Raw genomic sequence first — 24,592 nt, 5'->3', positions numbered from 1 at the left:
GTTACCACACAATGTTATTATAGTATTATTGACTAGATTCTCTATGCTGTACTTTTCACCTCCATGACTTATTTTATAACGAAGTTTGTACTCTAACCCCATCATGTATTTTACCCATTCCTTCCCCCACCTTCCCTCTGATAACCACCAGTTTGTTCTTTTCATGAGACTGTTTTTATTTTTTTAGTGGTCGCTTTTTTTTTAGATTCCACATATAAGTGAAATCATTAGGTATTTGTCTTTCTCCCTCTTATTTCACTTATCATAATATCCTCTAAGTCCGTTCATGTTGCTACAAATGGAAAGATTTCATTCTTTTTTATGGCTGAGTAATATTCCAGTGTGTGTGTGTGTGTGTGTGTGTGTGTGCATGTGCGTGCGTGCAGCCACATCTTTACCCATTTATCTATCAGTGGAGACTTAGGTTGCTTCCATATCTTGGCTATTGTAAATAATGCTGTATTAGAGCATTAATTTTTATTCATTATTTTTATTTATTAATAGGGGTGCACATATCTTTTTGAATTAGTGTTTTTATTTCATTTGGTTAATTCTCTGTAGTAGAACTGCAAGCAATAGGTATTACATGTAACCATCTATCACTGCAGCTAAGTGTGGCTTTGTACCTAAGTTCTAATTCTTGAGATATAAAGGGAAATCATGTTTTAAATGGAGAAACCAAGCTCATCACTCTGTACTTCTTTTAACGAGCTCCTTGACATGTCATCATGGTGACTATACACCCGAGGGCCATGCCCAAGGGTGGTAGAGCAACAAGAAAAAGGTTTTGGGTCCCATCTCTTTAAGAACTTGTGGAACAGAACAGATATTTCAGTTCTGGACCATTGACTTACAGGCTGTTATATATGAAATATATTTCTATCTTGCAAAAGCACTGTTATTTTGCTCTCTGTTATACATAACTGAACATATATACTAAATAATGCACCATGCAAGAGAGTTACTATTCTCTCTACTTACAGATGAGGGAAGAGGGCCTAAGAAGTTAATTTTCCAAGGTTACTCAGCTACTATATAGTAGAATTAAAAAAACAAACAAACAAACAAACAAAAAAACCAAAACAGAGTCAGGGGTGCCTAGGTGACTCAGTCTGTTAAGGATCTGCCTTTGGCTCAGATCATGTTCCCAGGGTCCTGGGATGGAGTCATGTGTGGGGCTCCCTGCTCAGTGGAGAGCCTGCTTCCTCCCCTCTCTGTACCACTCCCCATGCTTGTGCTCTCTCTCTCTCTCAAATCAATCAATCAGTCAAATCTTAAAAAACAAAAACAACAAACCCAGAATCCATCCTCTTTTTACTAATGCAGGCAATACCCTGTAAGTTAAATACTATGAAATCAAGGAGGAAGAAGACATAAACTTTTCATAGAGGAATTAATGAGGGCTTCCTGCTGGAGGTAGCAGTTCAATGAGATCTTAAAAAATGTGTGTGGATGGGGAACCTGGGTGGCTCAGTGGATTAAGCCTCTGCCTTCGGTGCAGGTCATGATCTCAGGATCCTGGGTTGGAGCCCCACATTGGGCTCTCTGCTTGGCGGGAAGCCTGCTTCCCCCTCTCTCTCTTCCTGCCTCTCTGCCTACTTATGATCTCTCTCTCTCTGTTAAATAAATAAATAAAATCTCTAAAAAAAATGTATGTGGAGGAGATGATATTCTGGGCTGATTAACAGAGTGAACAAAGGTAAGGAGATAAAGTATAGGAAAGACTCCAGAAAGACTGGGGTCTGAGACATTAGGTGATCAATATTGTTTCTTGGCTTTATTTATTCAACATATATTTCAGGGTACCTGCTACAGAGGTAGGCATAACCAAGGTCATAGAGGTATAATGGTAAAAAAAGTGTCTATAAATTTCTAAATATATGAGAAGATGATAGTACTGGCTATGCCTACAGGATGAAGTCTAAATCCCTTATCAAGCAAAGAAGGCCTTCAAAGTCAGACAGAACCCTGCCTTCCCAACCTCATACTCTCTAACTGCTCTGTGTTTCTGCCTCACGGAAATCACTATATATGAGCTTCCAGGCCTCTGACCTTTGTACATACAGTTCCTTCTTGGAACGTCTTTTCCATACCCAGCCTGAAAACATCTTACTCTATCTTTAAGAGCCAGGTTGACTTCCTCAAGTGGGATTGTTCCTTATACCATATTCTCTTAAAGCAGTTTCTTCACGTCTTAATCATTTATTCATTCAGCCTCCAACCAACCTAGCAAAAAATGTGTCTGGTTATAGAGGTAAGACAGTAATAAAAATGGGGCAAGTTTTCTCATGCTTATGAAGTTTAGACTCTAGAAAGAAATACTGGGCATCAAACAGTTACAGTGCAGTGTGACAACTTTTTCCAAAGCGATGAATCTGAAGTAGAAACACACATTAGGAGCACCACACCTAACCTCAGCTTCCCAGAAGCATTATTTAAGCTGAATCCCTTAGAATGTATCGGAATGAGTCAGGCAGAGAATGGCAAGGGGGTTTTAATAGCATTACCAGAACTAAGGATTGCCCACTAGACTCTATTAGACTGTGAAAGTCAATGTTTTTAAAGAGCATCCTAAGTCATTTAACACCACTACCACCAGCAAGATTAAATGCTGGTTCAGGTTAACACTAAATGTATTATCATTGTACTTTTGTGAATCCCTATGGTTTTATTTTGTCTTTCTTCTATAAAGTATTTCTTATCCCATCCTTTACCGCCACTTCAGTCCAGGATCCAGAAGCTTCCTGGGATCCCCACTATATCTCTGAAACTTCGGTGTACATAAGATTTACCTGGGATGCTTGTAAAAACATAGGTTCCTTGGCCATCCCCTGAGATTCTGATTCTATTCATCTGGGGTAGAGCGGGAAATTCTTCGGTTCTAATAACCTGCCTGGAAAGAACTGATGCTACCAGTTCACAGACCAGATCTCGAGTAGCAGTTCTATAAAGAGAAATTATATTAAATATTTCTCAGAATTATTTTCCCTTGTTCTTAAACCTGCTCTGCCAGGTTGAGCTTCTTGGACCAAAAGTGGCTCTTTTGCCCAAAAAGAAAGAAGGGCCTGTGTGGTGACTCTCACCCATCAGTCACATACTCCACCTGGGAAACTGCTATATTTTCTCGTCCCCACCCAGCCTATGTAGAGGTTTCCCAATGGTTGAGGAGTTACCCATAGAGTAGCCAGCAAACGGCCAGCAAACAGCCTTCTCTAAGGCTTCTCTAAGGTCTCCACCCCAGGGAGGAAAAATGAAAGTAGGATTGTGAATGGGCAAATAGGTCAGGTTTTCTATTTATCCTGTGATTTTAAAAGATCCATGTAAGTCTGGATAGTTTTATAATCTCACAAAAAGAAAATGATGAATCACTGAACTATTGTTTTTTTGTTTGTTTGTTTGTTTTATTTTTGGTTTGGTTTTCGTTTTGTTTTGAATTGCTGAAGGCTTTAGAAGGCTTTCAGTAATTGCTGGCATTCGCCTCCATGTCTTTCGTATGAACATAGCACACAACTCCCTAGGAGAGTTATATATAACTGCTGAGAGAATCTGAAAATACTTTACTCTAAAAAGGAGGAAATGAAAGCAACTCACAAAAGCTGAGAGGATAATTTTGATGATTAATTAGATAATACATATAAAGCACCCGTAGAACACAGTGGTCCCTTGATAAACCCTAGCTCCTTCCCCCAATTCTATTTATTTTTTTTTTTATTATTTATTATCTAGAACAGTTTTGTCCCTTAGAACTCTCTGGAATGATGGATTCTATACCTGCACTGCTGAATACATTACCCACTAGCCATGTTGGCTATTGAACACTTAAAATGTAGCCAGTACAACTGAGAAACTGAATTTTTTCCTTTTATATTCTTTTAATTAAATTTCAATAATTACATGAGACTTGTAGCTGTCTTGGAGAATACAGGTTTAGAAGCAAGGACAAGGTAGTTGGTAATTGTGTCAATTTGTTGAGCTGTATTGGATTGATCCTTTTTCATACAAATATGCGTATGTTTAAGGTGGTGAGTGAAAGGGACAGCTGCCCCAAGGGTAAGCCAAAAGGTGTAGTGAAAGAACAAACACAGAGGATCCAAGCCAAAAGAGGTTTGTGTCATATTGATCAATATTTCTCAAACTTTAATATGCAAATAAATTACTAGGGTTCTTGTTAAACATACAGACTGTGATTTAGTAGGTCTCCAAAGGGAGATACTGTGAACATAGAATTCACAAGGTCCCAGGTAATAACAATTGTTGCTAGTTAAAAAGTCCATTTAAAGGAGCAATGATCTAGATGTAGATAGGCCAATGGATCAGCATAACCCCTACGGGATCTACCTTTGAACAAGATACAACATCTGCATTTTGGACTCAGTAGTCCCAGCTCTTACCAAGGAATGCTCCATTTTATCAAAGGCACACCATCCCCCTCACTCTTGTGATGAACATTTATTAAGCCCACCTTCTACATACTAGAAAGAGTAGTCATAACAACCCCTGCAGAGCAAATATTATTTTTTCCCATTTACAAATGATAAAACAGGTTTAGATAGATAATTTGACTTAAACAAAACCCACCCAAGTTCTAACTGTCAGAGATGGGCTCAGAACCTAATCACTCCTGAATCCAAATCCTAGCCTCTCTCCTTGTACAATCTTGTTACTCAAAGTGTGGTGTACAATTGAACATCAGCCTCACCTGGAGGCTAATAAAAAATGAGGACTCTTGGGCTCTATCCCAGGCCAACTGAATCAGAATCTGCATTTGAAGATCTCAGGTCATTCTGATGCACGCGAATGTTTGAAAAGTGCTATCATGTGCCATCTCTACCTTTACAGAGCAGAGCAACAGGTGGAAGTGCAGGGGATCTGCTGATTGTGGCAACTAAGGAATGGATTTAGACTGGCTAGGGTTGAATCTAGAATAAATACTGATAGCTTCACCTCTGTTGTTAAAGTCTTACTGTCTCATGGGCACAGTTTAAGCCAAAATTAATCTGTTTTCTGGTTGGTAAGGATTTTTTAGTTTTGGATAATACTATATTCCCAACAGATAAAAACATCAACAATATAATTTTACCAGTGTTCATAGGGGGAAAAAACACAACAAAGAAATAAACTTGTTTGCTGAAAGACAAATGTACTAAAATCAGCAAAGTCTTCTAAAATATCTTAACCTTATTAATCACAATTAAATGGTTCAAAGAAACAAACATAATTCTGCTTCCTCTCTCTTCATGGGTAATTCTGGAGAACTATCCAATTAAGAGTGAATAGTAGCCTGAATTACAAGGGCCTGTTATTGTACAAAGTGACTCAGAGGAATTAATGTCTAACTGCCCAGCTCTGTGACCAAGTGCTTGGTCATCCCACTTCTGCAATACAGCAACTTCCTCCTCAGAGAGCTCTTACCCCCAGCTTCCTGCTGCTGGAATCAATCAGAAATGCCATTTAAACCTTGCTTAACAACACCTCTTAGTTTCAAGCCCATTCTTTGGCTCTGGAATGAAATTCATTGCTCATTTGATTGTTCCTCTATGTCCCTGAACCCACATCATTCATTATTTTCTCTTATCCCCCACACTTCTCAATACTCTTCCCTATACTGTCAGCTTCTCTTGGGCTGTTTTATTCCCTCAAGACCACATTCTGGTCCTCTGTCCCAGAAGTGAAGTCATGTCTGCGGCCAATGAACTTTCACTTTCAAAGTTCTCTACAAAAATCTCCCTGATTGGGGTGCCTGGGTGGCTCAGTTGGTTCAGCATGTCTGCCTTCGGCTCAGGTCATGGTCCGGGGATCCTGGCCTCAGGCCATGCATTGGGCTCCTTGTTCAGTGGGGAGCCTGCTTCTCCCTCTCCCTCTGCTCCTGCCCCTGCTTGTGCTCTCTCTCTCTGTCAAATAAATAACAAATTTTTTTAAAAAAACCTCCTTGATAATACTTTAAGGATATTATGTCTGTTTTCAAATAGCTTTTGTTTAAATGATCTTGGAAGTCAAATACAGTGAGTGATACTGTTAAGGACCTTTTCATTTTTGTTTGTTTGTTTGTTGTTGTTTTTGTTTTTGTTATCTAATTCATCTTTCTTCTCTCCTCTACTTCTCCTACTCCCTCACTTTCTTGGGAGATTTTCCAAGTGTCAGTACTGGAATTTCTGGAACAAATCTCCTGTCTCCATTATTATTTATACTTCTGGAAGCAAAGTTTCAGACAACAAAGTGTCTCCAAGAAAAGGAAGGGCATTATATTGTCAGTACTTGCTAGAGTTTTCTTTTATATCTCAATAGTTTCCCTTAAACATCCTTAATAATCTAGACACTCACTTCCCATATCAGTTGAACCAGGTCCCTTTGACACTTCAATTGTTTATTATCATTGACCTACTATTTTTATATATTTTATATATATATTAAATATATTTTATATATATTATATATGTTTTTATGTATTATCATTGACTTAATATTTTTAAAGCACAAGATTCGTTCTTTTGTACCTGCTTTCCTTAAAAAAAACATATATAAATTCTTAGCCCTTTTATTTAAGACTTTGGTATAGTAACTTTGTTTTTCATTTAGCAAATAGTCACTCTTTCTTCTACTTTGAGCGTGGCAATATGACTTGCTTTGCCATGTGGGGTGTTGGTAGATGTGATGTGAACATAGCTTTTAAGTGTGTTTGTGCCCTGGGCTTGTCCTCTTGTGCTTTGGCCATCACAATGAAAAGAACATCCTCTGGATAGTACTGTCCCCACTCTGGGCCCCGGAATGAAACACGTGAAGCAGAGATGCCCTTGCTAACCTGGTAACCAGCAGCCTAAAGCAGCTGGCCCAGCCAACCAGCAGACACTTCCGGGAGAAATAAACACTTATTGTTATGAGCCACTGATTATGTGGTTATTGGCTGCCCACCAAAACCTGACTCTTACGTGGAGTAAAAGTAAATGATAGACCACGCTCTACCATTTACTGGTTGGGCTCGAATATCTGTATCTGTAAAATGAGAGGTTTGCACTCATTGGATCCCAAGTTCCTTAACAAGATTTTAAACTCATAGTTCTTGAGTATACCACTTCCCACAGCATATTTCCAGAAAACAAGTCAAAATATAACCACTATGAAATGATATCCGGAGAAGAATGAAGAGAAAAGGATCTTAGAATCTCTCTGCTCAATTTTATTTTTCTAAAGTAGAAAGACTGGGGTTGGTTTGGATGCTGTTCAGTATAGGAGTCTGACAGGTCTACTGAGGGGCAAAGTATGTCAGGAGAGGAGGCCTCCGTGTCTGTTGGCTGCAGAGTACTGAGAGAGCGTCATCCTACCTTTTTACTAAGTCAGTCTTCAGGGATGTAGACATACAGATCATATGCAGGCTCCGATCCCCCAGAACTCTCTAAGAACAAGTATTTTCAGCATCTATCATAAGATAATATTTAACATGTAATAGGGAATAATAAAAATATGGAGGGAAAAATGTAAAATACAGTGTTGAAATAGTAATTTGCTTTTTCTTTCTTTGCTTTTCCTTGAATGATTTTAATCTTCATTTAGGGGTTCCAGCATTGCAAGAGAGGGGGGACTATACCACAAGTAAGGTCCTATTCAACTTTACAATATCATGACATCATGCAGGAATGAGTTTATTTGAAACATTTTTACATAAGAACCTCACTGACCCCTTCTTTGTTAATGGCAGACACTGTAGAAGCTCTAATAACCCTTAACTTACTGTCCTAAAAAAGGGCAGATATCTCTTTAAATATTTTTTGTGCCTTTATGAAAAATGTCCTTTGACCACAGATTTCCTCTATTCATATGCTGTTTGCATGCATGTCAAGGAATTGTTTCCATGAGGACAATATATTTCTAAAATCAAACTTGCTAATTGGCAAAATTAATATGTTTACTTGCAATGAAATTATTTGTAAGAAAGATGGTAATATATGTTAAAATTTGTCATTTAGGTAATATTTTTTAAAAAAGGAAATGTTCTTATGCAACATGACTGAAATGCTCTGGGGAGCTCTGAGATCGTTTTTTCATTAAATAGATCTGAAATTATGTGAACAACTAGAACATGAGAAAGAAAAGAGGAAAACAAAGTATAGAGCACTGGGGAATGAGAAAATAGCCTGCCAACGGAACAGTGATTTGTTCAAGGTTACCCAGTGAGTCAGGAACAAAGAGGAGAGTTGGACCCATGCCAAGTCCCAAAGTATATCTACATTAATGGCTATGTACTAAGTCTGCCATTTTTAATAAGTGATGTACTCACATATGGGGAAAGACAGTCATATTTACCATTCTATCAGGATCTAGCATGTGTTACTTAATAAGTTTTTATTATTTAAATAAAATTATAAATAAACACCTATGAACCAGAAGTTAACAAAGCATAATTTTGCATACATCATTTCATTTCATCCCCACACCCACTTCTGAGGTAGGTGTTGTAATTCCTGTCTTAAAGATTAATTTGGATCCAGAAAAATTAAATGAGTTGCTGAAGAACACATTGCCAGGGGACACTTTGGGATATTTTCACCATACTGAGAGACTCAGTAAACCTCTCTAAAGATACTACTCTTAAGGAAGCTCAAAGAGGTTTTCATTAAGTACAAAAATATTAAAGATTAAAAAATAAGGAATAGGAGAGGAGAGGAGAAGGAAAGGAAAATTGAACTGGGGGAAAAATCGGAGGAGGGAGATGAACCATGAGAGATCGTGGACTCTGAGAAACAAACTGAGGGTTTTAAAGGGGAGGGGCATGGTGGGATGGGTGAGCCTGGTGGTGGGTATGAAGGCAGGCATGTATTGCATGGAGCACTGGGTGTGGTGCATAAACAATGAATCTTGGAACACTGCATCAAAAACTAATGATGTATTTTATGGTGACTAACGTAACACAATTAAAAAAAGATTAAAAAATAAAAGGCCCTTTGAAGAAGGCCATGAAGAAGTCACATACAGTCGATATTTGGGAAATAGAAAGCAATTTGATTAATTTGTTATATGTGGCTGATTGTACTAGCTGATTAGTTGGGTTATTAACCAAGCATGTCTACACAAAATCCTTAGATTCTATTGATAAATTATTTGTACATGAGGGCATCTGGCAGTTAAGGCATGAGAATCCTAATAGAAGGCTTTGAAATAATACAGATCTACCACAAGAAAGCAGTCCTACTTACAAAATCAAGTCTCTGTGTTTAATGCCTACTTTAAAGCACTGCTCCTCTGCTTTTGCCAATGGATATAGCAAAAAACTAACTAGAGTATAGATACAGAATTCCTTAATATACACGGATCCATACCCCAAAGGTATTGGAACCTCTGTAATAAGTTGTCTTCCACCCAAAGCCACCTATGGCAGAGGAGAAAGCATGCTTTGTTCCCACGTGGCGAGGCAGAAAATAAGGGAGGGGAGGAGGAAACACAAGCAACTACATGACAGAAGTTAAGAAAACCTGAAACTCTTTAGCCAGGCTACCCAGCTTCATTCTTGGCTCTGCCACTAATGCAAACTCGAAAAAGTTACTTAATCTCTTTATGACTCAGTTTTCTTACCTGTAATATAGAGAAAGTAATAGAACCTATCTCACAGGGTTGTTTTAAGGATCAAGTTAATATTTGTCAAGTGCTTGGTGTCAGATGTACCGTAATCCCGGTATAAATGTTTGATAAATGAAGGAAGATAGGGAGAGTAAGAGAGAGAATAGTGGATTCTATGTGTCTTTAATGTATTGCTTTGCTGGCTTCTGAGTCCTTTTCTTTCCTCAGCTGGGGCCGCTGATTCCTACCAGTGAGCTTTTAACCCATTTCTTGTCTGACCCTAAATGACTCTTGTTCAGAAAGATTTAAGAAGCACTCGTCAGTAGCTCAGGTGAGTCAGCATCAAGTCAAGCTTGCTGTTATTCTTGTCCTGACCCTGTGTCCCAGTTTTAGTCACTTGTTCCTGTAATCAAGTCCCAACCTTGTACTCCAGTTCTAGCATTCTGCTCCCCTGGGGGTGAGTCCTGGCTTGGAGGATCTGCTCAGGATCTCCAGTTCCTTTGAGGCAGACACCTCCCAAAGGGCAGCCTCGGGACTGGACACACTTCGGCACACCGTGTATGAACTTCAGTAAATCAGCTGCCTATATTTAAAAATTCCAAACTTTTAAATAAAAATTCAAATTTACAACTTCTCTGGAAAAATGGGATGACCTGGCCGCACTTGGTCCTCATTTCCCCCTTGGTCCCACCCACTGGAGCCAAGGAGCAGCTGCCCCCTTTGGAAGGCCACGTGCTCTCTACTCCCTACCGTCCCCACGCCCCCTGCCCCATGTATTTCTGAGTTACTTGCTCTGTGAAGGCATTTGAGGTTGAGTGGGGGTCTGAGATTCAGAATAGCTGATACTTACCAAGCATTTCCTTTGCGTCAGGTACTCTTTCAGTTGCTTCACTAGTTTTATTCATTTAATCAAAGACTAGGAATCTGTTCTCAGCTGTTATCCCTGCAGTCCTTCTCCTTGCTTCAAAGTCTCTCTCTGCATGCATCTGTGTCTGTTGCATCTTCCCCAATCACTATTCTCTATCCATTAGTCAGGGCAGCTCAGAAAGCCTTGTTAGGCCTCCATGATGTCAACCACTTACCCACATTGTGGACTGTTGCCACCCCCCAATCTCTCCTGCCCCTGCCAGACTTTGTTGACAAGAAGTTTGGCCCTTATAGTGGCGTATTTCAGGTACAGAATCCCAAGCTTAACTGCTCTGCTTCATCTTCACACCAATCTCATGCTTCAGGCTTTCATAAAACCACAGGTCTCATTATATATAGACCACCCCTCACCAAAATTTGTTACAACTCTCATTAGAAGCCCAGCAAAATTCATTAAATATTTACTGATAGCTTACTTATGTTCTAAGCCCTGCCACAGAAATTGATTTGAGTATCCCTTTACTAAGAGACCCAAAAAAGTTTATCCACCTCTTCTATAAGCAATTCATTATTTCTTCAGGAAAACACCGAGGAAACGAACATTATTTGAATATAATCGACTTCTTTTTTTCCTTTTCTCATGATGTGTCCTTGTGCTTTAGAAAACAGTGAATGAAAGAGGTAACTATTTGCATGACTAAGCTGAGATTTAACAGATATCAAAACAAAACTCAAAAAACTCATTCTATACAGTTCAGATTATCTGGATTGGGTAAAACTGAAAATGTACTGAATTTTATATTTAGCTAATTAAGTTCTAACATAATTTGTAAAGAAAATCTTATAAAAATGTTACTTACATAAGGAATCGTGTCCAAAGTATCTGTGTTGACAATTATAGGAGCAGGGCTGGCCTGAAAAAGAGAAACAGAAAAAACAAATTAAATAAAAAGTTGTCTATTTTGAGATAGGATCCATTAAATGGATTTAACAGAGTTCAAAAGCATTTCTTGAGGAACTGTACAGGCACTGTGTCAGGGTTTTGGGGGATACGTGAAATACCCTGGAGTTTGCTGCAACCTCCTCCTTCAAATATGTGTTTGCTACATTTGCTACATGATGAAATGAAGTAAGCAGTTGCATTTCTACTCATTTTCTCTTAAATTCTGCTCAACAGTAGGAGGTGAGGATTTGAGCTGCATATGAGGTAAGAATTTCTAATAAATTGGGTGACAGCTAAAAATGTATAGCATTTCCTGATAAAATAGCTGTACAAAGTAAATCTAACTTCTCTCTCATGGCAGCAAACTTAAACCCAAGCCAGCATTTGTAATCCTTCTCTTTAAACAGCCTTTTTAGAATATGTTGAAAATAGGTTCACTCACTGACATCTTTTTTTTTTTTCCTCTCAAGTCATTCATTGACATCTTATAGATGCTTACCTATTATGTATTCTTTATCCTATCTTTGGTCATGTATGCATTTCTGAACACATACCTTAGAAATCCTTCAAGAGGAAATTAAAAATTCATCAAAGATGGCATAAAATCACATTGGGTATGCTAAAATTTTTTTTAAAGGAAATTAGTACAAACTGCAGTCATTCTCTTTAAAGTTGAGCAGGAAACTGTGTAAAACTGATACAGAAGTGCTACAAGCCAAGTCATTAGCAAATAAGAGATTGCAATCTATTTGCATCCACCAATCTGACTTCATGAATATTGAGTAGACCTATCTTTATTTTCTAGTTTCTAGAATTTTCACAGCATTTTCTCCTTCATCCCCTGAAGGATCTTTAATCTCCTTCCCAAATTGCAGATTTCATTTAGATAGAGGAAATACTCTCATCATGATTAATCGAGAGCTGTCCTATAAGACACGGTGGCTTTGGCAAGTGCTCAACTTTTGGGACATTTCATTAGCTGTGCCCTCTGGAATTAACAGAGTTAACAGCTTTTTAATGTCAATCTGTGCTTGTGGAATCCTCATAGAATGATAAAACAAATGGCAATCCAGCAGATTTCACAAAACAAAATTTCATGCTTTAACACAACACACTGGGCATTAAGAGCGGGACCCTGGTCTACATATCTACATGGTGGGTCAGCTAGATGTTCACAGTTTATTCATTAACTCCTAAAAGCAAGTACCTTAGGGTGAATAGGAGAAAGACAGTTTCCACCAAAAAAAAACAAACAAAACAAAACAAAACAAAAAAACCATCCAGCCCCAAACACATACACACACAGTGCTTATGGGCCTGTGGTGTAGGGAAAAGAACATGAGGCTTACAGTCAGAAAACCTGGGCTTGAGTTTGGTTTGGAAACCTCCTGATTGTAAGTGTTGAGGACTGAGCAACTTCTTGATGGTATGATCTGGGGGCAATTACACTAACTCCTTTTGCCTCATTTTTTCTTTCTCTGTAGAATGGGAATGGTGATGATCACCTTCTGAAAGAGTTGCTTGAAGAATAAGAGAGGTGATATATTTCATGTGCTTTGTAAACTTAAATTTCAGAATCAATGTTAAATATTATTATTACTGTCCCTAAAGATGAACTACTGTAAGACTATATTACCAAATGATTTGTGAACAGTTTATATGCTAGAGATTTCAATGCTATGCTGTTGGCTATAATTGCACTAAAGAAAACTGAAGATTAGACCACATGAAGCACTATTTATTAAATTGATATTACTTGTCCATGTATAAGAATATGCACACATATCCTCTTTAATTTCCACAAAACCTTATTATGAAGCATCATTATCACTATACCCACATTATAAATGAGAAAACAGAGGCTCAGAGAAAATGAGAGCTTAGATTTAACACTGGCCTTTCTGACCTCAAAATCCATTTTTCCACCCTATCTAGGTGGCTCATTGCAACTGTCCTGCAGTGATTGAAGATCTCTAGTTAGAGCAGTATATGAGACTGAGGCAAAGCAAAGCCACTCAGCAGGCACCGTAAGGTCTTGCATATGCCAGACATTGAAAGCAATCTGGTGATGCCTGAATGGTCACTGGTATTGTCCTCCTAGTCTGTCTTTCAGTTTTGACTCCCTCTCTTCTATGCTTTCTAACTGGTTCCCAGGATGACCCAAAACACTTGGGCCTTGTCTCCTTGACCAGACTAAAAGCTTTCCAAGTATCACACCCAATATTTATATTTTCCCCTATTATCTATTACAGTATAATCAATAACTATGCATCAATTGAATTCAACCCATCTTACTTTTGTTTTTCCTGTTACAAATTACATTAATGTTGTCTAGGAATAAATTTTGTATGGAAACCCCTTTCTTACATGATGCCATTTATCACTTTCATCTGTTTATGCTACTATTTTCTGTTTCATATATGTAGATTTGGTTCTTCTAATCGGACTCTATATTTAAAAAGTGACAAGGATTGTATACTTCCCTAGAATTCTTCACAGCACTTGGGTAAACTGAAGGATCTCATTAAGTACTTAGGAATTATTGACTAAATGTAGCTACAAAGTATAGGCGTGGGTATAAAGGGACGTCATGCCTCTTTGTAAGCTCAGTAGAACATTTCTAGAATAACTCCAAAATCTCCTCTGGTACCAACAAGACTGTGACCACTTTTCCAATATCCACTCTCACTTTCTTTCCTTAACCCACCCCTATTTCTTAACTGTCCAGCTTTTACAAAATAATGATTATTCCATAACTGCTGATTCTAGATGTTGTAAAGTACGATCTTTATTATGTGGAAAGCTCATTGCTCTTTTCTGGTACTTAGAAAGGTCCAGAACCCCCATTAATGCCTGTATATATTAAAGTCACTAAGAAACAGAATGTATGGAACATGTGAATCCACATACACAACACATGCATCTGACATTGGCAAACCCCTGGCTTGATCACCAAGGAGATGTCATGGTTTGCTGTTTTGTATCCCACTGGGCTGCTACATCCGGCTCTCAGAAGATCAGATCTCCCATATCTTGGCTCCAGCACCCTCACAGTCCTCTCCAGACTATTTTCACAGAAGCTTCTTGGAATCATTAAGGTTCTCAATGGCACGTATCAGCAGAGAATAAAAATCCCAAATGGTGACAGAATGCAGTCAAACTCTAAGTCTGGCCCATGAGTGTACTCTTCTCACCAGTTGTTAATTTCAGATCTCCCCTTGGGTCATCCTGGCTTCTGTTGATTTTCTCACTTTTGAAATCATGTGAGTCCATGCCAGTTTGATCAAGTGTGGTTTCAGATTCTTAATACCAACCAATTCCCTAGTTACTTTTGTTGCTCCTCTAAGCTTTATCTCTACAATGTGTACTGCCCTGCTGTATACACAATCTCCTTCTATATTGGGTATTCTATTTAACTGAACCTCTAAATCAAACTGGTGACTTAGCAGAAAATCAATCTCTCTTAGGCGGCCCAAACTATGCGATATACATGGTTTGCGTTTTATATTACATTCTCTTCTATATGGAGAAAGTCAGTTTAAAGCAAGAAGGAAGTATGAAGCTAATTGTAGAGAAGCCAGAAGCCAATAGAGAGAACACTGAAAAATTTAAGTTGTTAGATCAAGTTGTTCATCAGTTACAGCCCTCTTCAAATTTTATCAATAACTTTGTTTATGCTAGTAAAAGTTAAGCTCCTACTGTTTGCCACCAAGAAAATGTAACTAAAAAAGAATCTTACAGAATGAATGCAAATTGTCAAAGGGGTTCATTGATTCTTTTTTTTTTAAGATTTTATTTATTTATTTGACACACACACACACATACACACAGAGATCACAAGTAGGCAGAGAGAGAGAGGGGGAAGTAAGCTCCCCTCTGAATGGTGAGCCCAACATGTGGTTCAATACCAGGACCCTGAGATCATGACCTGAGTCAAAGGTAGAGGCTTAACCCACTGAGCCACCCAGGCACCCCCAGTTCACTGATTCTGAATGATGTGGTTATTTCTTGATATTTGCTAAGTGCTAGATTTGAGAAATACTTCTGACATATATGGGCAAGTGTTCACCAAGTCAGATAGTCAGGAAGCCAGGTCAAGCAAGGTACAGGCAAGGAAGGCACAACAGCCAGTCACCCAAAGATCACACTCTGGGAAGCTTCCATCTGACCAGCGTAGGTTAACCAGTGAGAAGGTCACAAGATTGAATCTGGGTCTTTATTTAAACTTTTAAGAAGCAAAGTGGAAAAGGAGAGAAATCCACACAGTCAAGGAACCTAAATACAGCAGAAACTGAAAGTAACACGGATGGGTTAGGAACTATGCAGGGATTTCAAATGACCTGGAACAGGCAAGTTGAAGGCAAGTGGTTGTCAAGCCAAAACAAGTAGGAGGTAAAATATGGCAAGAATAACACGTCAGCTGCTTTTGGGGCACAGTATCTCTGGTTTATCTTCTCAGGCTTAAAAGCCAAGTCTCCTGAGTGTGCAAGAAATAACACAGGTCCTATAAGTGACTTTCATATATGGTATGGCATGACAAATTGAAACACAATGGAATCTATGCAGGTGATTTCCCTGAGACAGCTAAAGATCCCCAAAGTTCCAGGTAGGTAGAAAGTAGTTGGCTAAGGTCAGTTGCTACAAGGTTATTAATAGTCTAGCTTCACAATTCACACACACACAATTCACACATTAGGCTGAGCCCCAATCAGACCGCATCCTCATTCTAACCACAGAGTAGAATATTGGAGTTACCACCCATGTCAGGTCTGAAATGAGATCTCTAACATTAAATACTGAGTTGGTATGCTAAGGATTGAACTCAGGATAACTTTATTTTGTTTCAAGTTTCCCCCCTAATCCTCCACTATATTGGCATTCTGGAAATTTAAAAAATGTGATATGATTGGCGTGGGGGAGACTTCTACCTCAATTTCCTACCTTTTGTTCTCCACTAGACATGAAACCCTATCTTGCCTCTCCTGCCTCATAATCTGCTGAGCTAGAGCCCCACATCCTTAGGGCAGGGAGGGCCCTACTCCTACATGAAGGGTTAACCAGGAGCCTGCAATTGTCCGTAAGCATCATCACTCTGAAATCTCAGAGTATCCTGACCCAGCCACACGCGGACCTTCTGAATTAACACTGGGGTGGATAATAATAAGGTCAAGCATTTATATCACATCTATTTGTATCAATTAATTTATTCAATCTTTACAGAACCATTATTCTCAGCTACCATTATTCTCAGCTCACAAATGGAGAAGCAGAAGTTAGTAATTGTCCCAAGGTCATACATATGGTAAAGAGACCATCTTCAAACCTAGACAGTCTAGCTCAGAGTTAATTTTGATAATTGTGCTCTACTGCCTCTCAGAATGGAACTGGACTTTACCAGAGCTCTTTGGATTCTAACTTTCACTGTTCACTAACAAGTCAGAGGCCAGCTCAAAACAAAGTTAGATATATCCATGTGGATCCTGGCTGGGGCCAGAGCCCTCCCCACCTCACTCTGGCCCAGTTACTGGGCCCTTGTGTATCATATGAACAGGTTAATGGCACAGGCATAGCTTAGTTGACTCAATCAGGATTTTTCTGAGTAAGCTTCAAAGAAAAAGTTTTGGTAAATAACTTATTAAAGATACATTAATGAGAGTGAGAGAGAAACAAAAGAAACAAATCTACTCTAGAATTATAAAACTTTAAGCTGAGACCTTAAGGGTCATTTAATTCTACCTTCACTTTGTAAATATGGAAATGGAAACAGAAAGTAGGTGGCATGCCCCAGATCTCATAATTACTTAATATCAAAACTGAAGACAGGATAACAACAACAACAAGAACAAGAATAAACTGTTAAGCATATATTAAATTACTATTATGTTCCCAAGGCTTTGGTAAATACTTAAGATGCATCAGTGCATTTACTTCTCAAAATGTTTTAAGAAAAACATTATTGTTTCCATTTGGAAAGACAAGAAAGGAAGAAAGGAAGGGAGGGAGGCTCCAAGTATCTAAGTCACTTGCTTAATATCACACATCTAAGAGGACCACAACCAGGTTTCAAGCCCACATCTTTCTAGCCCCAGATCTCATGCTGATTAACCACTACCATCTCCTAATTCCCTCTGCTGATTTTTTCCAGGCTACATGATGGAATGCAGTTCTTTTCTGTCTTGCAAGTTGCTGGCTCCTCTTTCACTGTCTGATGAGAAATATCTTACCGTACTGGCTCAAATTCAATTCCCCAATTCTCAGAGGGTTTCTAAGTCCCTTACCCCCACTTAAAAAATGGGACAACACTATTTTCCAGTTAACCTATTTCCCGAGAAGTTAGCTGGAGAAATAATGCATGTGAAGCGAAAAGAGAGATATTCCACAGATATGTTTATATTATTTATTACTGTGGCTGTTTTTGTTTTCCTGGATTTTCTTTTCTTTTTCATATTTTCTCTCTACAAGACCAACCGGGTGCATGCAGTTTGATCCAGGAGAGCTCTGAGTCATCACCAATAGTAGCACCACGTGGTTCTGGTCTGTACCCTGTTTTGCCTTTACCCTTCAGTGACATAGCCTACCCCCAACCCTGCCATGTACACCAGTAAGGACACTCAGGCAATAACAGGGTGGGGGGTGAATGAACAGTTAATTGTTTGCAGGTTAATGATGATGCAGGATGTCTCAGGGGAACAACTCTGGACAAAGCAAAGACCTTGGCCCCTCTGCCTAACATTTAACAAAATGCATAGATAGTTACCCAACCAGCTAACTATCAGCCTAGCTTGGAACACTGGGGGAAAAGGGGGGCAGTCTGCTTCCCCTCCCTTCAGTCCCTCCCACCACAGGCACTCTTTCTGTCTCTCTGAAACAAACAAACAAACAAACAAATAATAAATATTTCATAATTTTAAAAAAGGATGATGGGAAAAAATGGCAGATTCATCTTTGGCCTGAATTCAATTCAACTCTGCCTGCCTGAACTCTCAATAATATAAATCAGATTATCTTCACTTTACAGAAAACTGAGGCACCAAGGTGTTACCCATTGCCCCCCAGGCCGTCTAGCTGGTGACAACAGCACCAAGAGTCAAACCTGGAAGTCTGGTTCCTATGCGGGTAACTCATAAACAATCACAAAACATTTGCTTGGGTTTGGTAAGCTTCCAGAAGTCTGTGCTAGTTAACACGACTTCCCTCATGGATCCTTGAAAACACACCATTAATCTTTTATCCCTTTGGACTGAAGTATTAACATACCTGCTTGATCCTCCCTTAAAATACAAGGTAGTATAATACTTTGCAGAAAAGAGATGGTATCCTAAAGGCCACAAGTAAGTAGGCTGAGGGAGGTACCTCTATCTTTGGTACAGAATTGCAGAGTAAGGAACAGAAAAGTGGAGACCTGGAACCAAAGAGACTTTTCTTTATGTTTTCTCTAGAATTAATTCCACTTAGAATAAGAGGTAAAAGTTGCTGGAACTACTAGATATGAGGGTTCTTTGGATTTCGATCCAGCTCCCCTGACACATACCTCTTTACACTTGGTATAAAAGGCAAAAATAAATGACTCACCAAACTTCAGGTCATCACTAAAACTCATATTGGTAACTGCATTACGCTGACCTCAAATACCATGCTTTATAACTTATAGAATGTGTTGATATACATTAGATCATTTAATTTCCACAAAAAGAGGGAACTAACATTGATTGAGAAAATACCCACTGCGTGCCAGGCAAATACGATAAGCTTTTTACCTGTGTCTCCTTGTTTACTCTTCACAAGAACCCGGAGAACCTGGTGGAATTTTTCTTTGTTTATAGATAAGTAAACTGAGGCGCAGAGCGATTCAGTGAATTTCCTAACGTCAAACAGCTAGAGAAGAGGAGGCTGGGATTCAAACCCAGGTCCTTGGACTCTAAATCCCTTGCTTTTCTCCATTTCTGCCACAAATTCCACTGATTCATGCTGAGGATTTACAAACCTAACTGCTTTATTTATGCAAATACTCTGGAGATCTCACGAAAAATGGAGTCATTAGCTCAAATCTCAAGTGTGGTTTAGTCAATGCCCCATGCCATATAACTACACATATTTAATTCACTGATTCACTCCATGTGGTGCTATTCCTGGAAAGATCCACGTGGATCCCATCTGCTCCTTTTTCCTAAGCCACCAAAGAGCTATAATCTTAGCAGCACAGTTGTGTTTTCCACACTGAGATACCAGAATTCTAAGCAAACTGTCAGCCTGTTTCATTAGGCTAAGGTAGGGCTAGAGTCTTCTGTAGCACCTGGATGAAGGTCTTGCACACAGTAGGCTCAGTAATTGGATACTATTCACTCCCTTCCCTCTCCTTTCTTTCCATTAAGTCAAGAGTCTCATGACTCCAAGCACATGCCTTCCTCATATCTATCATGAGATACTGTTTCCTTTTCTTCTTTCTCTTATATCATGAATCAATCATGGTCCCCTTTCTTATCTACCTATCCAAATTCTATCCATCCTTGAAGGACAATCTAAAGCCCTTGACTTTCCATGAAAGTTTCCTCAATCCTGACTGCAGGTCTCAATCTATCTAACCGTCCTGCCTTCCAAATTTAAAAACACACATTAGTTGTATTACTTCCATTCGCACTGAATTACAAATGTTAAAGGAAAGAAATTATGCAAAAGCACTAAGCTCTGACATTCTTAATGACCGCTTCTTTCTGTTCTTATACATGTTGATGGCTAACTGATTCGTGTGTGATATTTGTATCTCCTTGCTGAAACTGTAATTGTTTTGACGGTGGGACTCTTAACCAGCCTCCCTCACCTAGCTACCGTCAGTACTTGACATACAATACACTCAAAGATATTTGCTAATGGGGTTTTAGACCTTTAAAACTAGAGCCATAGCAACAAGAGATAGTACTCATGAGAAACCCATGAGTCCACAGTTTAGGTGAAATGGGTACAAAGGGGTAAACTGTACACTGCCCCTTGGTGACTACTCTTGTACCACTGATGCTGTGGATGGAAGCATCTGGAACTTGCCATGCACCACAGACTACGCTAGTCTGAAGTGTGACCTGTAAATTAAGGACAGTTAAAAACTGAAAGACTCTTCTATGCTTATCATACACAGGTTGTTTATATTCATTCTTTTCTACTCCTCATTACAAGCTTATGAATTACATGCTATCATTATGCTTATTATCCAGATAGCAAAAGGGAGGCATGGACTTATAATGCAACTTATCCAAGGTCACTAGACTAATAACTAGTGGAGCTAGGGATCACTCTTATTTTTTTCATATTAAATTTTTTTTAAATGTGTTAGTTTCGGGTATACAACAGAGTGATTCAACAATTCCATACATCACCCTGTGCTCATCATCACAAGTGCCCTCCTTAATCCCCACCACCTTTTTAACATATTCCCCACCCTCTTCACTCCGGTAAACATCAGTTTGCTCACTATAATGAAGAGTCTGTTTCTTGCTTTCTCTCTTATTTTTTCCCCTTTTGGTTGTTTTGTTTCTTAAATTCCATATATGAGTGAAGTCATTAGGGTATTTTTCTTTCTCTGACTGACTTCATTTATCATAATACTCTCTAGCTCCATCCATGTCACTGCAAATGGCAAGTGCTGAATAAAATTATACATATATTATATATAATCAAATATTTTATATATATGTATATCTTTGTTTATATCTATATATATCTAGCATCTTTATCCATTTATCAACTCAAGGGCACTTAGGCTGCTTCCACATCTTGGCTATTGTAAATAATGCTGCTATAAACATAGAGGTGCATGTTTGCCTTTGAATTAGTGTTCTTGTATTCTTTGGGTAAATGCCCAGTAGTGTGATCATAAGAAAGTTCTTTTTTTAACTTTTTGAGGAAACTCCATACCATTTCCCACAGTGGCTGCCCTAGTTTGTGTTCTCGCCAACAGTGCATGACGGTTCCTTTTTCTCCACATTCTCATCCATACATGTTGTTCCTTGTGTTTTTGATTTTAGCTACTCTGTCAAGTATGAGGTGATATCTCATTGTAGTTTTAATGTGCATATCCCTGATGATATTGATGATGAGCATCTTTTCATGTGTCTATTGGCCATCTGAATGTTTTCTGTGGAGAAATGTCTGTTTATTTCTTCTGCCCATTTTTAAATTGGATTACTTGTTTTTGGAGGTGTTGAATTGTATTGGTTCTTTACATATTTTGGATACTAACCCTTTATAGGATAGGTCGTTTGCAAACATCTTCTTCTATCCTGTAAGTTGCCTTTTAATCTTATTGATTTTTAACTTAGCTTCACAGAAACTTTTATTTTGATGTAGTCCCAATAGTTTATTTTTTGCTTTTTCTCCCTTGCCTCTTGAGATCTATCTAGAAAGAAGTTGCTATGCCTGATTTCAAAGAAGTTACTACCTGTAACGCAACAGTGCCAAAAAAGTCACTCTTCATGACTCCAAATCCATACCTTTGTTGTAACACCACCTTGTATAAAGCAAGGTAGGTAGCCCTGGAATTGTTCCATGTTCTAACTTACCTCCAGCTGTACATTTTAGAAGTTGGAAAGGCAGAAAGAAACATGAGGTTTAATGAAAAGTTAAAGATTCAAAGATCATGAATAAAGCAAAATGGAATCCTAACAGCTTGCTAAATTCTTTCAGATGAATGTGAAGACCTATATCAAAAGATTCACCCAAAACTAAACATTCACTTGAAGTCTTATGTTTTACCTTAAAAAGTTCTCATAGTCTTAATATTTTACTTCACAACTATTTTTTAAATATAAACATGTTTGAAGTTATTTATAATGTAGTCAAGCTAACATCTCACATAGTTCTTGCATGGCTATCAAAAGTTAAACACTTTACCTCTATGGAAATAACTACAATCCAGTTGAGGGATTATGTTACTGACATAAAGACGGCTGGACTGGGAATCAGGAGATTGAAGCTTTAGACCCAAGAAGTTCAGTAACTCAAGGTGAAAAAGCAATTCACTGAGCCTCCCTACTCATTTCTATATTTGAGGAATAGGGAGTAAAATGTATGACCTCTAAGAGTCTGTGTCTCATCAAGGATTTGATTTCACTCATAATAAATTTTGCTCTGCTGGGAAACACTAGAAAAAAATCAGGCATGCTATTCAAATCTTCTTTCCGGATAATGATCTCTGCTTTTGTCATTCAGTTACAGAAAGAAGAGATAATGTTAAGAAAGCCATGGTGAGGGGCACCTGGGTAGTTCATTGGGTTAAGCCTCTGCCTTCAGCTCAGGTCATGATCCCGGGGTCCTGGGATTGAGCCCTGCATCAGGCTCTATGCTTGGCCGGGACCCTGATTCCCCTCTCTCTCTGCCTGCCTCTCTGCCTACTTGTGATCTCTCTTTCTGTCAAAGAAAAAGAAAGACAGACAGACAGACAGACAGAAAGAAAGAAAGAAAGAAAGGGGAAAGCAAGCAAGCAAACAAGCAAACAAGAAAGACATACTGAAATAAGACAAAAATCAAATTGGGAAAATAACAATGATATAAAATGGCTTCTAATAAATTGGGTAAAGAAAGGTAACTCTAAATGCATTTATGATCATCTTGCTCTTATGTTTATAGTATACAATTTGTTTTTCTTGTGAATCAGTTAATTTTCTGGCTTTAAGACCATGCAATGAGTGGCAAAAAATTCCCTCCCATATTAAAAACTCAAAAATATTTGAAGTGAAGTAGTCTCACCAAGCTCCTTCTTCTGTCCTTGCCTTTCTCTATTTTCTATAAGCCTTGTCTCCAAAATGAAGAATTTACTAACATCCAACCCTCTGTTTCATTTTTCCCTATCAATCATAATTTGATATTAGATCATACAGTCAAAGTTTAAAAACACAATAGACTAAACCATGAAAGCCTTAAAATGTTTCGTATTTAGATTTTTTTGGGGGGGGGGTATGAGAGGAAATGTTAGGGAGATATGAGTTTGGTTTACTGCTTTACCACTAGTAACTCATAATGTGCTCAAGTCCATGTTAGATTAGAAGGTATTTCAGTACCTGCTTCTGAAACATAGCGCTTGGGCTGGGTTGCAGAAGGAACAAAGTAGAAAACACTTTAGTTCCATTTCCTTTATTTTAAATTCTGATAATATCTGGAAGTCTATCAGTCTCCCTTGAGCCATTCTGTCTTCAAAATTAATGTTATATTTAGAATTATTTTCATCGGGGAAAAACAGAAAAAATAGGTTAAAAAAGAAAAGAAGTGAATGAGGACTAGAAAAATAGAAGCTGGCTAACTACTGCTAGCATTTGCTCATGCCAAAGAATATATTCTGCAGATGTGTTTGTATATTGTCATTGACTAGGCAATGAACTCTTTGTTCCACGGGAAAAAGCCTACAACTCTCCAGGTCCAAAATGCCAACCAGTTCCTAGCCCCACAGCTGCCCTTGCTGCCCAGAGTGGCAATGTCTATGTCAGTCTTGGTTTTTCAGTTTTCCGATGGCTCCCTTCCTCACAGTTCTTTTGCAAAGCAAAGGCTCTGCTTGCCAGTTAACCTCCTTCTGGGCTCAGGATAAGCTACAGTTTTGTGCTTCAGAGTGAAGATGGAAGAATATTATCTGTTGATGTGGGCTAGAGGAGAGAGTAGGAAACAGTATGAGAGAAGAGTAAAAGGAAGAGAAAGAAGGCATAGAGGAGGTTGTTTTATGGTGCGTGGGGACTCGGCCACAAGTGGAGAGCAAAATGGTAGTTCTCAGGCTGACTCTCCACTTTACTCTCAGACCACTTTGTCCATTAAAACTATAAATTCAGACATACTAGAACCTTCATTTGTTTTATAAAAGATTTCCTTAACTGGAAAAGTGATGATAACTTCCTTGTGAATATGATGTTTGCAACCTTACATTTTTTTAAAAAGATTTTATTTATTTACTTGACAGAGAGAGAGAGATCACAAGTGGGCAGAGAGACAGGAGGAAGCAGGCTCCCCACTGAGCAGAGAGCCAGATGCGGGGCTCAATCCCAGGATCCTGAGATCATGACCTGAGCTGAAGGCCGAGGCTTAACCCACTGAGCCTCCCAGGTGCCCCTACAACTTATATTTTATGACCCCTCTTTGCCCACAAAAACTCAATAAAAACATTCCCCTGTTATGATTTTATGTTATAGGATGAGCACTTCCCAGTCTTGCACTTGGAGTCAGCAGATACGGTGTCTAGGGCTGGCTGTGTCACTTCAGAAC

At 38.7% G+C, this 24,592-nt stretch overlaps 1 protein-coding gene across 26 annotated transcripts in view; it reads right to left on the bottom strand.

The window, feature by feature from the left end:
* The window catches only part of DLG2 (discs large MAGUK scaffold protein 2), a gene marked incomplete at its 3' end in the record, with an annotated part of 2,041,616 nt that overhangs the window by 692,572 nt on the left and 1,324,452 nt on the right, over positions 1-24,592 (bottom strand). For all 26 annotated transcript variants that reach the window (XM_082682853.1, XM_082682879.1, XM_082682864.1 and 23 more), the window contains one exon: positions 11,277-11,330. In XM_082682853.1, coding sequence (XP_082538979.1) covers positions 11,277-11,330 — 54 coding nt within the window. The remainder of the gene's footprint in view (positions 1-11,276; positions 11,331-24,592) is intronic.

The sequence above is a fragment of the Mustela nivalis genome (assembly GCF_964662115.1).
Source record: "Mustela nivalis genome assembly, chromosome: 9".
NCBI lineage: Eukaryota > Metazoa > Chordata > Mammalia > Carnivora > Mustelidae > Mustela > Mustela nivalis.
The sequence above is the reverse complement of the archived record's forward strand: the minus strand, read 5'-3'. Positions and strand labels throughout refer to the sequence as shown.